Raw genomic sequence first — 13761 nt, 5'->3', positions numbered from 1 at the left:
AGGTCTTTTCTGGAGGAAGAAAAAAACCACCACCAAAACACACACAACCGCTCACAAATGGCATTTTTATAATTTACTTTAACATCTATTTACTTCCTGCATGGCACATAGTACTGTTTGTTTCTTCAACAAAATAAAACCACTTTCAAATGACACATCGTATATCAGATGACATGATCTGTTCCTGGACAGAACATCAGGTTTTCAAGTGAAAATTCAGTCTATGATTTACCAATAAGAATTAGCAGAAGCTACATATAGGCAAATCTAGAGGTAAAGCGTAACAGTATTTTAACGAAACATTTTGATTATCCTATAAAAATAAGGACTGATAATCCCATCAGTGGCTAAAGAAAATGACAGTTTCACACCTTTTGCAGTAAACTGTGAACAATTTATACAATTTTTCCTATATTATGTTGCTAAGAAGAAAGCCACAATCATTTTCAGTAAAGAAATTACCAAGATTGATAAAGCTTACCTCTCGGAGTGTAGGTTTGCCTTTGAAAAATTCTGTGTTTTTGCTACTTTTTGGTGGGTTAAATCTTAAATTTAGAAAAGCACATCCGTTAGCAATAGCCTCTAAAGGAGCTGGCCCTTCATATGGAAATCCGAGGCCAACGAACAGCTGAAAAATAGAAAACAAGGACTACCTTCATTCTTGTTCTTTACAGAAACCGAAAGCTAAGAGCTAACTTAAAATAAACAATAATGCATTCTAAATGTACCAGTCTAAAAAAAATGTAATGTTAAGAAGAAAATGGGATAAATTCAGCAGCTCACCCGCTCCTACCCAAGCAGTAACAGAATGTCCTGTAAAACACATTTGACAATAATCTTCTGTAATGAGCTGAGGTGTTTTTTCACAGAGCTGAGGCAACAACAGACCCTTTCAGTTATTGGGGGGGGAGTGGGGGGGAAGTTATTTGGTGGTTTGATTGGTGTTGAAATGAAACTGCTGGGGCTCTCTTGTAGGTAGAGGTTTTACTGCAGCAACCTCAGAGAACAGCTACACTACTGTTTTCCCCCTCTCTCCCACATCAACTGACCTGCCCGTTTTCCCAATATGAACATGCTCCTGGCAACGTGATTAATTCCTCTAATTAAAACAGTAGATGGCAGCAAACATCAGCTGAAGACGCTGTACCTAGGCAGCAAGAGCTTGCATAGGATTAAGAGGGTTTAATGCCTCCAAGGTAAATTGAAGGAGGAAAAATGCATCACAAAGCTATTCTTACATCAGCTGAGATTACAGGTGCTCTAGAAAAGGCAATGCTTTTCTCCAACGTAAAGAAACTTAGTATTTTTTCAGAGTTGTCTGGCTTTTATTTGGATCTTGACCCCTTTCCTGGTCCAACATAATTAAAAGCCCTGAATTAAATATAGGATTCTCCATCTTTATTTGAAAGTCTGTGTATAATGGGAGAATTACAAGCCCTGATTCGTAACAGCAATTGCTCAGCACTGCGGAATGACTTAACATGTGTATATATAGAATCATAGAACCTTTGGGTTGGAAGGGACCTTTAAAGGCCACCTAGTCCAACCCCCTGCAGTGAGCAGGGACATCTTCAACTAGAGCAGGTTGCTCAGAGCCTCGTCCAACCTGACCTGGGATGTTTCCAGGGCATTTCCCACCTCTCTGGGCAACCTGTGCCAGTGTTGCACCTCCCTCATTGTGAAAAATTGCTTCCTTCTATATAGTCTAAATCTGCCCTCTCTTAGTTTAAAACCATTACCCCTTGTGCTATCGCTACAGGCCCTGCTAAAAAGTCTGTCCCCATCTTTCCTATAGGCCCCCTTTAAGCCCTGGAAGGCTGCAGTAAGGTCTCCCTGGGGCTTCTCCAGGCTGAACAACCCCAACTCTCTCAGCCTGTCCTCACAGCAGAGCTGTTCCAGCCCTCTGATCATTTTGGTGGCCTCCTCTGGACCCGCTCCAACAGGTCCATGTCTCTCCTGTGCTGAGGGCTCCAGAGCTGGATGCAGTGTGTTGACAGCAGCTACTGCTGTTTTCAAGAAAATAAAGAGCAGTCTTCGTAACTATTAGGATCATGTATTCAGGATGCACGTATTCAAAGAGGTCAAATTACACTATTCTGCATTAAATTTTCTGCAACATGGAAGTGAATCCTAGTAACAGAAGATTCAAAACTGAAGGCCCTTTCTAGGAGCTGATCTTAACATTGATGCATAAACCTGCAGTCAGTACTGTCACGCGCAGGCGTTGCAAGCATCAATCCTCTCCGACCCATGGCAACAACAGCACAAATTCTGAGTTGGCTCATTTTAAAAAGAAAGTTAACGCTTCTCAGCATAGGTGAGGACATACAATTTTCACTGCATGGAGCTGAATATTGTTATTTCAGTTTTCAATTTTCTGGTTAAAAAAGTCGCCTACTTGCAAAAAGTTTCTCAGCTATCTCGCAGATTTAAATCTTACAGGAAACTCTCCAGTGGCTGATAAAAAAGATATCTGGAAGACTATCTCCACTAAAGCTAGATAATCTAAATTTTTTTATACACAGTGTAAGATACATTATCTTTTAGTCAGAAAAAATACATACTAAATTTCATCTCAAGAGAGGCTTACTTTAAAGAAAGGTAATCTCTTGAAAATAATGAATTACAGCCATGAAACCATTTCATGCAACCTGCACAAATAATGTTATTTATTTAAACTACTCCTTAGTTCAGGCAGAAAACCAGCTGAGAACCTGCAATTAAAACCATCTGAGGTATCAATTCTCTCATGATCCTGTGTTTGTTTGTTATGTAGAGAATGCTGGTTTGTTTGCTTCGTTTTTCTCTTTTTTAATAAACTGCTGCTGTGCACTGCTGAACAGTTCTGCGTCTGACTGGTCCATTTATTTAGGAGGAAGCTCCATGGGGAAAGAAACATGTTTTTTATGTTTTGACAGCACAGAGCACACTGTCAACACTTAATCTATAATAAATAGCTTACCACCTGTTTCACATCCATTTTCCAACCTTACCTCTAAGCAGCACCATGCCTTTGAATAAAGAGGGAAGGATGTGTCTGATTGCTAGAGCGGTGCGTGTGTGTGTGCTGCCCGCTGGCCTGAGCTTGCAGCCTGCCTCACAGCTGCCCGCAGCCCCCCCAGCTCCTTCTTTCAACCCTCTAAAACCTTCTACCACTCTCGATCACATCACCTTCATCAGATCAGCTGAAATGCTCAAACTGAATCTAGACCCTGCTTGTGAAAATTGCCCTTTACTAACATTCCTGGGCTAGGGAGCTTATATTTTAGTACGGGATAAAGAGCAAAACTGAGGAATATCTTAATTGCCTCGAGAAAGTCACATTCATTATGATTCAAAAAGCAAGCATTAGAGGACACAGGTCATTTCTGTAACTCATTCTTATGGTGCTCTAATTTGCTAATCCTTTGAATTACATGCAGCTTGTTATTTCCAAAAAGGCTAAAACAATCTGTCAAGGTACCTCCTAAAAGTATGTAATAAATGCTGGAAGTCACTAATTGAAAAAGAAGGAGGGGGGGGGGGAAGTAGAAATAACAGACAACAATTTTCAGGTACCGGTGAAGCAAGTGTCCATCCTGAGTCCAGCTGAGGTAAATATTTAGAACACTACTTTGTGATATAAATGTACACTGTTGCCTCCACCACATAAGGTGCTGATTCCGACTTTTAGGGTACTCTCTTACCGGATGCTACGTCTGGTAACACAATCCACCATGGAGAGGCACCTTCACCCTATGGCTGAAGATCTATAATGCAAAACTCCAAATTTGACAATGTTGGTAACGTGACTGTGGGTGCACACGGTTCAAAAACGTTAGCTCTGATCTTGCTTTGTTAGCTGCAGCAGAATTGCTATGCAGAGTAGAATTCCTTTATGCTTTACTGGCTGATTAGTGCTTGAAAACGTTTCATCGTCTGTATTTGCGCATTTTTGTCACCTTTCAAATGTTTTTGAAAGCCAGAACCATTATTTTTCTTGCAGTGCTTTAAGTGGGGACACGCCACAGTAGGCTCTGAATGCTAACGCCCCATAAAATGAGGTGATGGCCAGGAGGAGTTACTGTATGAAAGTATATCTAAGGGAGATAATGGCAAATAAATACAAATGTAAAATGATCACGGTAACAGCGGTGTTGGGGTTTTTTTTTAAACCATTTCCATGTTTGCAAGTTCTGCTACCCAGGTGTGCCTCTGCCTATAGGTCTGCATGAATCGAAAAAGGGGATTTGTATCTGCATTCTCACTTGCCCAACTTGAGTCAAGCAGGTGTTGAAACCCTTAAGCAGGAATACTTTGGTTTCTGTAAGAATCATAGAATCATTAAGATTAGAAAAGACCTTTAAGTCAAGGAACCATCAAGTCCAACCGTCAACCCAACACCACCAAGCCCACTAAACCATGTCCCAAATTGCCACGTCTACACATTTTTTGAACACTTCCAGTGATGGCGACTCCACCACCTTCCTGGGCAGCCGGTTCCAATGTTTTACCACTCCTTCAGTAAAGAAATTTTTCCTAATACCCAGTCTAAACCTCTCCTGGTGCAACTCTTGTTGCGAGGCCATTTTCTCTTGTCTTAAGGCTCCTCAGGAACCTTCTTGCCTTTGCAGTGAACTGAACCCCCGGTTTGGAGTTTCAGGCTTTTGAGTTGGCCACCCAGCATCAGATCAGCCAAGACACATTTCTTTTCTGATTGTAATGTAGGCAGTCCTTCCGTGGTGTAGTAGCTAAGTGGAAACTTCTCTGACGTGAAAAGTGCTTCACAACCAGCCTCATGAAAAAACAGTGGGGTTTGGGGTTTTTTTTGGAAACCACTGACTTTTAGCTGACACTAAGCAATTTATTTGTGGAGTTTACAGCACCACATCGGACTATTATTGAGTACTTGAACAAACAGACTTTCTACATTATAGCCAAAAGTATAAAATAAGGAGTGAATATTTTACTTCACTGACTGTAATTCTCACTAGCTGAATATTTAAGAGAAAAATTTCATATTCCAGAGACTAAGTGCCATAGTTCCATACACAAGAGTGTTTCTCTTCTCCTCTCCCCTTTCTAACATTACTGCACTTTTTCTAATTTATTCTGTTGGGTTGGTAGGTTTATCACCACTTTTGTATGCCTCCTTACTGAACTTATATATTTTCTTCTGAACTACAGAAAGAGAAGTGTAGCAAAGGCTGTTGTTAACTATCGATACATTTTTCTCATTAAAATAAAATATTTTCTAGAAAAGTCAATCCTTTCGTAAATGAAACAACTTTAGAATAGAATCACTAGTAAAATGTCTTTTCAGCTGATTTTGTGAAGCATGCAGGAGTAAAAAAATATATTACTTCAAAAAAGGCAATATGAAAAAAAAAGTTTGTTTTCCTATTTCTGCTTATCCAACACTGCAATGGGATTTTTGTCAAACTGCCTAAACAGGTTGTTGCTCCTACTTTTATTAATCACCATTCAGAAACTGTAAATTCCACTTCGTGAAAGAATTTGGGTTCCCTCAAAAATTCACAATGGCTCAAAGTAAAAAGTTGCTTCTGAAACTTTCTTGAAAGGAGGAATATTTCTCAAGAATTCAGTACTGGTTCTTTCAAGAGAGTCTGGTCCAACTCCTCCAGCTGCCCACTTGGCAAGAAGCCACGCAAGTTGGCAGGAAGGCTGCCAGCTCGCCTACCCTATTTTCCTCTGACGTGATGAATGGCTTTACATCTTCTCATTAGGAACTGTTGACATGTCTCGTTTTTGTCATGCACTACACAGCTGAACTAGCCATGATGAATCTCAAACAGCCCTCTCCTGCTTGGAAAACACACTTGTTCTGAAATGCGTTGCTTTATCATACACACTAGAATGAAATGGCAGCTGCGTGCTTTTGAGAATAACTGTGTCCTATACTAGCTACAGCAGAGAGACCAAACACATTTTGGGAACGCAAAGCTCTCATCAAGAATCGTGACTGAGCCATCACCTATTGGTATTTTGCTGTCGAAGGGCAACATAAACTGATGCTTCTGAGTACACTGAACTGTGTGGTATGTTAAATTATTATTTAGCTCTGACTTTCTGAAAACTAGATCATTTGTCATCTGACCTAACAAGAACTTGCTAACACAATGTTGAAATCACAAGCACTGAAAGACAATCCTTCCCCTTGGGTCTGAAAACGTATGTTTAGAAAAAGAAAAATCTGAAAGTTTCTGGAAGCTTAGAGACGAAGTTTGTTGCTTGGAGACAGCAGAGAGCAGGCCTTGGTGGTTGCAGTCAGCATTGTACCTACAGATGTTACCATGCCCGAGTTGTGGCTGTGATTATACTCTCAGCACACTGACTGTCTAGGGACAAAACCCATAACTAAATTCATTATGGGGCTCTGGTCACGTTGCCTAGCAATTGAAGTGATTATGATTAAAAAGTGTCCTTGAACATCACCGGATGCATGTGCACACATACACTAGGCTCCTCAGGGCACAAAGCTCCCATTCAAGTCAGCTTGATTTTTGTGGAAAACCTGCACTTACTTAAGCAATTCAATCCATGATCCATTTGATATAAGCACAATTGACCCACACACGCAGCAGATGGCCAGCAGAGACAGGTGAGTGGTGTTTTATGCTAAGCTACGTTAAAGTACTGTCTCTTAAAAGATATCAAAATCTGAAACTGCGAACATACAAGAAGACTCAGAGCCAGTATGCCCGTTGATCAACGCTGAGAGGCAACCATATGCTAAGGCAGAACAGCCAGTGTACCTACGAGATACAAAACATCATCTAGCAAAAAACAAGGCAACCCAAAAAACAACCCAAAAATCCACCTCCAACTGAAAAAGTCCAAACAAATTAGATGGTAAATCTCAGTTCCCACTTTCAATCTCACAATGCTGCTGTGTTACTTTTTCTGTTAAACTAGATATATTGGAGCAAGTAAGTATTAGACAGGAATAATAACTGAAATTCATGATGCAGTAAGCCATATTTCATTTCATTTTGTTGCAACATTAGAAATACATTGCACTTCCATTTGCTGACAATAATAAGTATAAGGAGAAGCAGATGGACTCTTAACTGTTCATCATCAGGTCAAAGTTTTGCTAGCCTGGCTGCATCATAAATAAATAATTTCCTTAAAACAGCTTTTGTCATTTGCACATCGGCTAACAAAAGTTCAGAAAAGCCATATGAAAATACTGTTTGCAGAATTTAAAAAAAAAAAAGTTTGTTAAGAAAGATTGTATCAAAAAGATAATGTGATAAAAACACTGGATTCCTGATACAGGTTCTGAAACACACTGATGTGTTTCTCAGTGCCATCTACTAAGAAATGCAGCAAATTCTGAAAGGATTTCCCCCGATGTTAGGAATTAAAAAAACCCCAGAACACAAAACAACAATGCATAACAATAGTATAGAAAAATCGTTAAAATGTAGAATGCTTGTAGGACTCTGAAAACAGTACTGCGTAGACCAATGCTTTTCACAAAAATACAATTTGTGAAAAATAAGCAACTTATTGATCTCAGCAGTACTTCACAATGACAAGATAGTATCTTCCATCTGATACTGCAATTACTAGTCAAAAACTGAGTGAAACTAGTCTGGCTACTTCCTGTGTCACAAAGCCCATGTAACTGCACTGTGCTGAGCTGCAGAATAAGTATGTATGTATCAATTTGAATTTGTCCTAAATTGAATGTGTCCTTACATTGCATCCTAGAGCACAGCAACTATAACCAATATCTAGATGATCTATCTACTTAATATTGAAAATAAAGCCTTTTAGTTTAATACCTGTAGGATGGCTGATAAAGAATTAGAGGAAGACTTATTCAAATTAGAGTTCGCAAAATAGAAGGACTTCATTAATTCTATAGGAAATCCATTAGCTTATTTTACTATTCCACTGAATAGAACACTTTTTTTTCCAGAAAAAAAGTCACTGTTTGTGCTTGGGGTTATTACAATGTCAATATTCTTCCCACGTTAGCACTATGATTAACATAGTGATTTCATACTCCACACAGGCAAAAGCTGTGTAATCTCAGTATTATCTATGACGAAAGTAAATGTTGACTTTTTAATCTGCAACATTATGTGTATCTGTATGCATCAAGTACATACACACAGTGGTTGCCTTTAAAAAGCCGTAATTTGCCAACAGCTGTCACACAGAGATGTCAAATTACCATCATGTTCCCAAATATTTCAAAAAGGAGATCTCTGCAGTTGTGTGGGAAGACTGGGAGGTGCTTGCTCTTTTTTTTTTTTTTTTTAACAGATTCTTCTGTAGAAGTGCACAGCAAGAAACTATCAACAATGGGGAGTAAGTGGTGCAGTTCCACACATTTTGCTAATTTTAAACACACAAGCCACTTCTTTCACCAACTGAACGTTAAACGTCCTATTAAATGTAATCTGCTAAAGTGTTTTAATGTTGTGAAGTGCCACAAAGATTATGGGAATGGCACAGAAAACTCCACAAAGCATGGGGACAAAAGTTTATTTATTTCAACGTACATAGTCACCCTTATCTTGAGTTTGCTTGACTATGGGGTCACAGGCAAAGCGCACCACAAAAAGCACACTCCTTAGCTCTCTCCGCACAACTGAAGCAGAGGAAGGAACTGAATGGCGAATGAATTGCTTCCCTTTCTTCTTTTCTCCCCCAGAGAGTGGGGTCATTCTAGATTAAAGTCATAGGTAGGGCAGAGCAAGCATGCCTATTCTACAGCTTTCAGCTATTACCTAACTTTCACATCAGGGATGTAAACCAAAGCACATTCTCAGGCGATAATCTCCTTGAGCTGAATATCACATTTAAGAAAATGAAAAATGCGTTTAGTCATGTTTCTCAAGCTGGTTGTTAAATATGTTTGTGACTGTAGGTTGTCATCCCAATTTTCTAATATTAGCTTGTCAATCCACAAAACATGGACATGCTGAAAAAGGTATTCTTAGCACACAGAAGACAACTTAAACTCCTTTACATTTGGTCATTAATTTTTCCAATGCTTTTAACTTAGGAGCTCATTCGTAGGAGGTGAAATGCATGCACTTCAGATACTGTCTGTCTGTAGCTATTTTTGCCACTACTCCCTCTTGACCAACTTACTTTGGTTTCTCTCAGTAGAAACTGCAAATCCCGCCCACTGAGTATACCATGGTTTTTTACATAGCCAGGAATATAAATAGTGCTTGTCCCATGAACAGTTCCATGGACTTCCATATAGGTGTGGATGATGTCCAGATAAGCCTTCTTATCCTGTAATAGCAACAATAAAACATTTTCAGTCTTTACACATTTCAAGCAGTAGTGTTAAATCAGAGCTGTTTTTTATCTCCCATACCATATAAGCCAGAAAGTTCACTCATTCTTATGTGATTTCCATAATATTTGATCTTTCATTACATTATTAGTTTTGCTTTTTACTAGGTTGGAAGAAAACGGCAGCTTTTAAAATTCATAATATAGGTATAAATAAATCAATACCAAGGTCCTGTTAGTTTCTAATTGGACAAAAAACAGGTCGCCAACAGATAGCTGTAATCTCAGCATGCCTAAACAAGACTTGGCCTAAAAATACTAAAAAACTCATTTTGAAATACCAAATTTTTGGTCTGTTTTTGTCAGAGATGCAAAATAATTAGTTACTGTTTATCTTCTTCGTGAAGAAAAGGGTGAATCTCACCTTAGCAAGAATCACTCTTGCCAACTGAATAATTGAATACACATCTTTATCTAAATACCTAATACCTGAGTTCCATGAGATACCTACAAATATTCCACTTACCTAAAGTTTTAAAGGCCTTTTGGAAAAGACCCAGAGGAGAGAAGAGTAATGGCTTTAGTGTTACATTAAACAACAACAAAAAAAGTATACCATTGTAGTTTGCAAACAAGAATTACTTTAATTTTCAGTGCCATATGTTTTTTTGAGTTTTGAAGACTGCTAGCATTCCAAAAGCAATTAGCTGTAGACTGTATTTACAGCCAGTATGCAGCACAGATCAGAGAGACTTTCCCTCAATATTTGCACATTGTCTTAGTAATAGCTCTAAAATCAGGCAACAAGTTTCTGTACTTCTTGGCAGCAAGAAAGCTTTTAAGAATTCTACTTTCACTCACTATTTTTGTCATGTAAATTCTGTACACTGTTCATCCACAGCCCTGTGTGAAAGCTGGCCAGCAATTTTACTGAGGTTCATTCAAAGGGCAAGTAGACTGGTAAAAATCCTGTCCTTTCAAGTCTTGGAGGAGCAATGAGGTATCAGGCCTAGGTAAATGAACACTATCACTTCCTAAAAAACTTCCTTGCTAAATTAATCGTTGGTATACATTCGAATACATAGGGTATTTAATGTCACATAACAACTGGCTTCTAGCTTCAGCTTGCTCTACTGGTGATACTGTTTGTGAAGAAGTAGATTGTCTGCCGCATTATTAAATCGCCCTGTTCTGGTAGCTATTCCAAGGTTGCACCAGTCAGACAATGTCCTGGGCTAAGTATTATATAAAACAGCCAACAAATGGAGACAAATGTGCTTTCTTGTTTGATGTGGTTGCTGTTATTGTTAACTGAACACAAATTATTTAAAAAACTAAAGGCTTGCTCAATTTTTTTTTCCTTTTACTTCACATTTGAATTACTCAGAAGGACATGTTCCTCCCGTTATTTGTGAAGTAAAGCAGCATAACTAAGAAACTGTTGAGAAGCTCATCTACTTTGTTAAGAGCAAGTCCATTGTAAAACTTTTCCTTTCCAAATGTACAGGAGAAATACAAATGGAGTAGCCTGGTCTTGTTTCCAGAATGCAGTAGTGGTCTGTTGGTAGAGGCACAGCTTAATCCTGCCTGCCTGGATTTTAGTACAGAGCCTATGAGTTGGGCTTTAGCATTCTGAATGGGAAGAGACGGCAATGAAGCACAGGTATGATTGACATGATCTGCTACAATAAGAACACTAAGGCACATGCCTCAGTTTTCATTGGCTCATAGCACACAAACTGACGACATGGATGCACTCTAACTCAAGAAATATATAAGAAGCAAGCAGCTAGAATGAACAAAACCAGGATTATCTAATATTGCACTTATTTTAACAATTTCAAGTACAATTTTACAAACCTGTTACAGAATATTTAGCTCCTCTAAAATAAAATATTTGACATTAAAGTTATGTAGTCTTCACAATCTTTCTAATGGTTCCTGAGGAACTGCATTATTGGCTGTAGGACTGTTGAAGATTTTATGCAGGTTCAAAAAGACATCAAGGAAGAAGAACCCATGAATCATTATTGAACAGAGACAGACAACTTGTGGCCCAAGAAGTCCATGAACCACTTGTCACTGGTGGCTGATTTCACATTCTTCCTTACACACCAAGTTTTGGCTATTTTTGGAGTCAGAATACTGGACTAGATAAATCTTTGATCTGAACTGGCCTTGCTGCCATCTTATTATCTTTATTAGCTCATTTTCAAACATGAATGTAAAATGGACCGAAAGAAATGGAACATTTTCACATGTCTCCTGCTTATATGTGATGCCAATAAAAACCTACCGGGACTCTGTGAACTTCGTTGCTTAAATTCTGCTTGAAATACTCTGATACATATGATGGACCTTGAATTTAGCCCAAAGTATTCCCCAAATCATCTCGTTAATAAGAAAGTGAATTTTCCTACTATATCCACGTGTTGTTCTCTATATAAATACCAGCACTTGATGACTACAAAACAGCGAATACAGGATTAAAAAAAAAAAAACAAAAACAAACTAATGTACTAAGATAGGATGAAAAGAACAGGCTTCCATGCTATATTTGCAGTAATATTTTGGGGGGGGCAGAGGGAGGGTTCTTACTTAAAACCCTTAAAGTTACAAAAACATGTAATAAATATTACTAATAAATTCAAATTAACTAAGCAGACATAAAAATTATATTTAAAATTAATATATAACCAATCAATACAATTTATGAAGACAAAGCAAAAGCAGTGATAAAATCAGCATGTTTTAAGCATCTGTTGCAAGTGCAAACAAAACATTAAATTAACTACCCATAAACTTAACTGGGAACATTACTTAACCATATGAGTGACTTCTTTCCTGATTCAGAGTCTAAAACCACAGATAAAACATTCAGTATCCCAAACAGCATCAATTCTTCTATACATAATATTTAGAAAAATAAGGGACTTTCAAATGGTTTCCTCCTCCACAAGATAGGGTAACTACTGTAGACCACGCTATAGAGCCTACAGAAATTATTTTTCCTCACAAAGGAAACCTTATAGACAGGTAGGCATAAGTAAAGGGATCAATAGGTAAGAATTTTATGAATTAGTTTTCAAATCACAACAGTAAAAACATGAAAAAACAACACACACAAGCTGGGAAAAATCTTTCATCCCCCAAAATGCAACACACTTTCTTTTAATCAAATGAAATTTTTAAAGAACAACTGGAACAGAGAGCAGCATCTTCCCTTTGTTCCCTGTACATTAAACTATTGTTCTTAATTTTACCAAAAGTCTGTCTTTCTGAAGGGAACAAACCAAAAAAAGCCCAACCAAAACCTCAGAAAGCACAATCTACAAAACAATCACTCCTTTATTCCCTTATTCACTTTGAGTCAAAAGCTACTGCTTTCATAATCTTCTACAAAGTACCATAAAAATATTATTAGCACCTTATACCTTACACAAATCTCACTAACATTTGTCTCCTTTTACATTTATGTAGTTCTGAATTTCCACATTCCTTGTAGAAAAGTGTTATTTTGGATCATAAAAGTATATATTGTAATAAGCCACTTCACAAAAAACAATCAGAGCATGTAATTCAATCCTAAACACTAAAAATTTGAATTAGAAAATGCGAGAGCGTAATATGGCATTTATAAATGACTACAAGTAAATAAATCAAGAAATGTGATTTGCAAACAAAATATCAACATTCCTTCAACTGTTAATCCACTTCCTGAGTTTGCTTGCTCGGGTGCAGATATAAATAATCCGGTTAGCTTAAAACATTTGACAGTAATCTCCAGCTTTTTGCTTTCTCCGAAATTTTTTACAAGGGCATGTAGTAGTAGGACAAGAGGTAACGGCTTTAAACTGAAAGAGGGTAAATTTAGATTAGATGTAAGGAAGAAATTCTTCACTACGAAGGTGGTGAGGCACTGGAACAGATTGCCCAGAGAAGTTGTGGATGCCCTGTCCCTGGAAGTGTTCAAGGCCAGGTTGGATGGGGCTCTGAGCAACCTGGTCTAGCAGAACGTGTCCCTGCCCATGGCAGGGGGGTTGGAACCAGATGACCTTTAAGGTCCTTTCCAACCCAAATCATTCTATGATTCTATGAAAATTAATTCAAAGACAAAAGATGGGCTGCTGGCTAATGCAAACCCAACATTCTCTGCTGAGTTTGTATCATATTGCGCTATTCACCCATGTCTGTGGTCCATACCGTAAATCTAGACTTTGAGCATAAAGATAACCACATGAAAAAAAAGCAAATTATTTCTCCTCAGAATCAAAATGGAAGAGTAATGGTGAGTAATAGTCATAGAAACCTTTTCAGAAACAATTTTTCAGCAGCTAAAATAAACATGCCATTCAGGGAAGTACTTTTTGTTGATCACTGACTGCAGAACTGTTATTACTGTTCATCAATTATTTCCATCTGCTTTTAAAAGCATCATGATAAGCCCTTTCTCATCAAAGAAATCAAATGACAACTGTCTGATAAAGTCTTTCC

The 13761-nt window shown here is 38.1% G+C and overlaps 1 protein-coding gene across 1 annotated transcript in view; it reads right to left on the bottom strand.

Annotated features, from left to right (window-relative positions):
- Nucleotides 1–481: 481 nt before the first annotated feature.
- The window catches only part of MGAT5 (mannosyl (alpha-1,6-)-glycoprotein beta-1,6-N-acetyl-glucosaminyltransferase), a gene marked incomplete at its 3' end in the record, with an annotated part of 67556 nt that continues 54276 nt past the window's right edge, over nt 482–13761 (bottom strand). Inside the window, exons 11-12 of the mRNA XM_010290769.1 lie at nt 9115–9264; nt 482–628 (exon numbers count right to left, since the gene is read on the bottom strand). Coding sequence (XP_010289071.1) covers nt 482–628; nt 9115–9264 — 297 coding nt within the window. The remainder of the gene's footprint in view (nt 629–9114; nt 9265–13761) is intronic.

Source organism: Phaethon lepturus, unplaced genomic scaffold (assembly GCF_000687285.1).
Source record: "Phaethon lepturus isolate BGI_N335 unplaced genomic scaffold, ASM68728v1 scaffold7767, whole genome shotgun sequence".
Lineage (NCBI taxonomy): Eukaryota > Metazoa > Chordata > Aves > Phaethontiformes > Phaethontidae > Phaethon > Phaethon lepturus.
The sequence above is the reverse complement of the archived record's forward strand: the minus strand, read 5'-3'. Positions and strand labels throughout refer to the sequence as shown.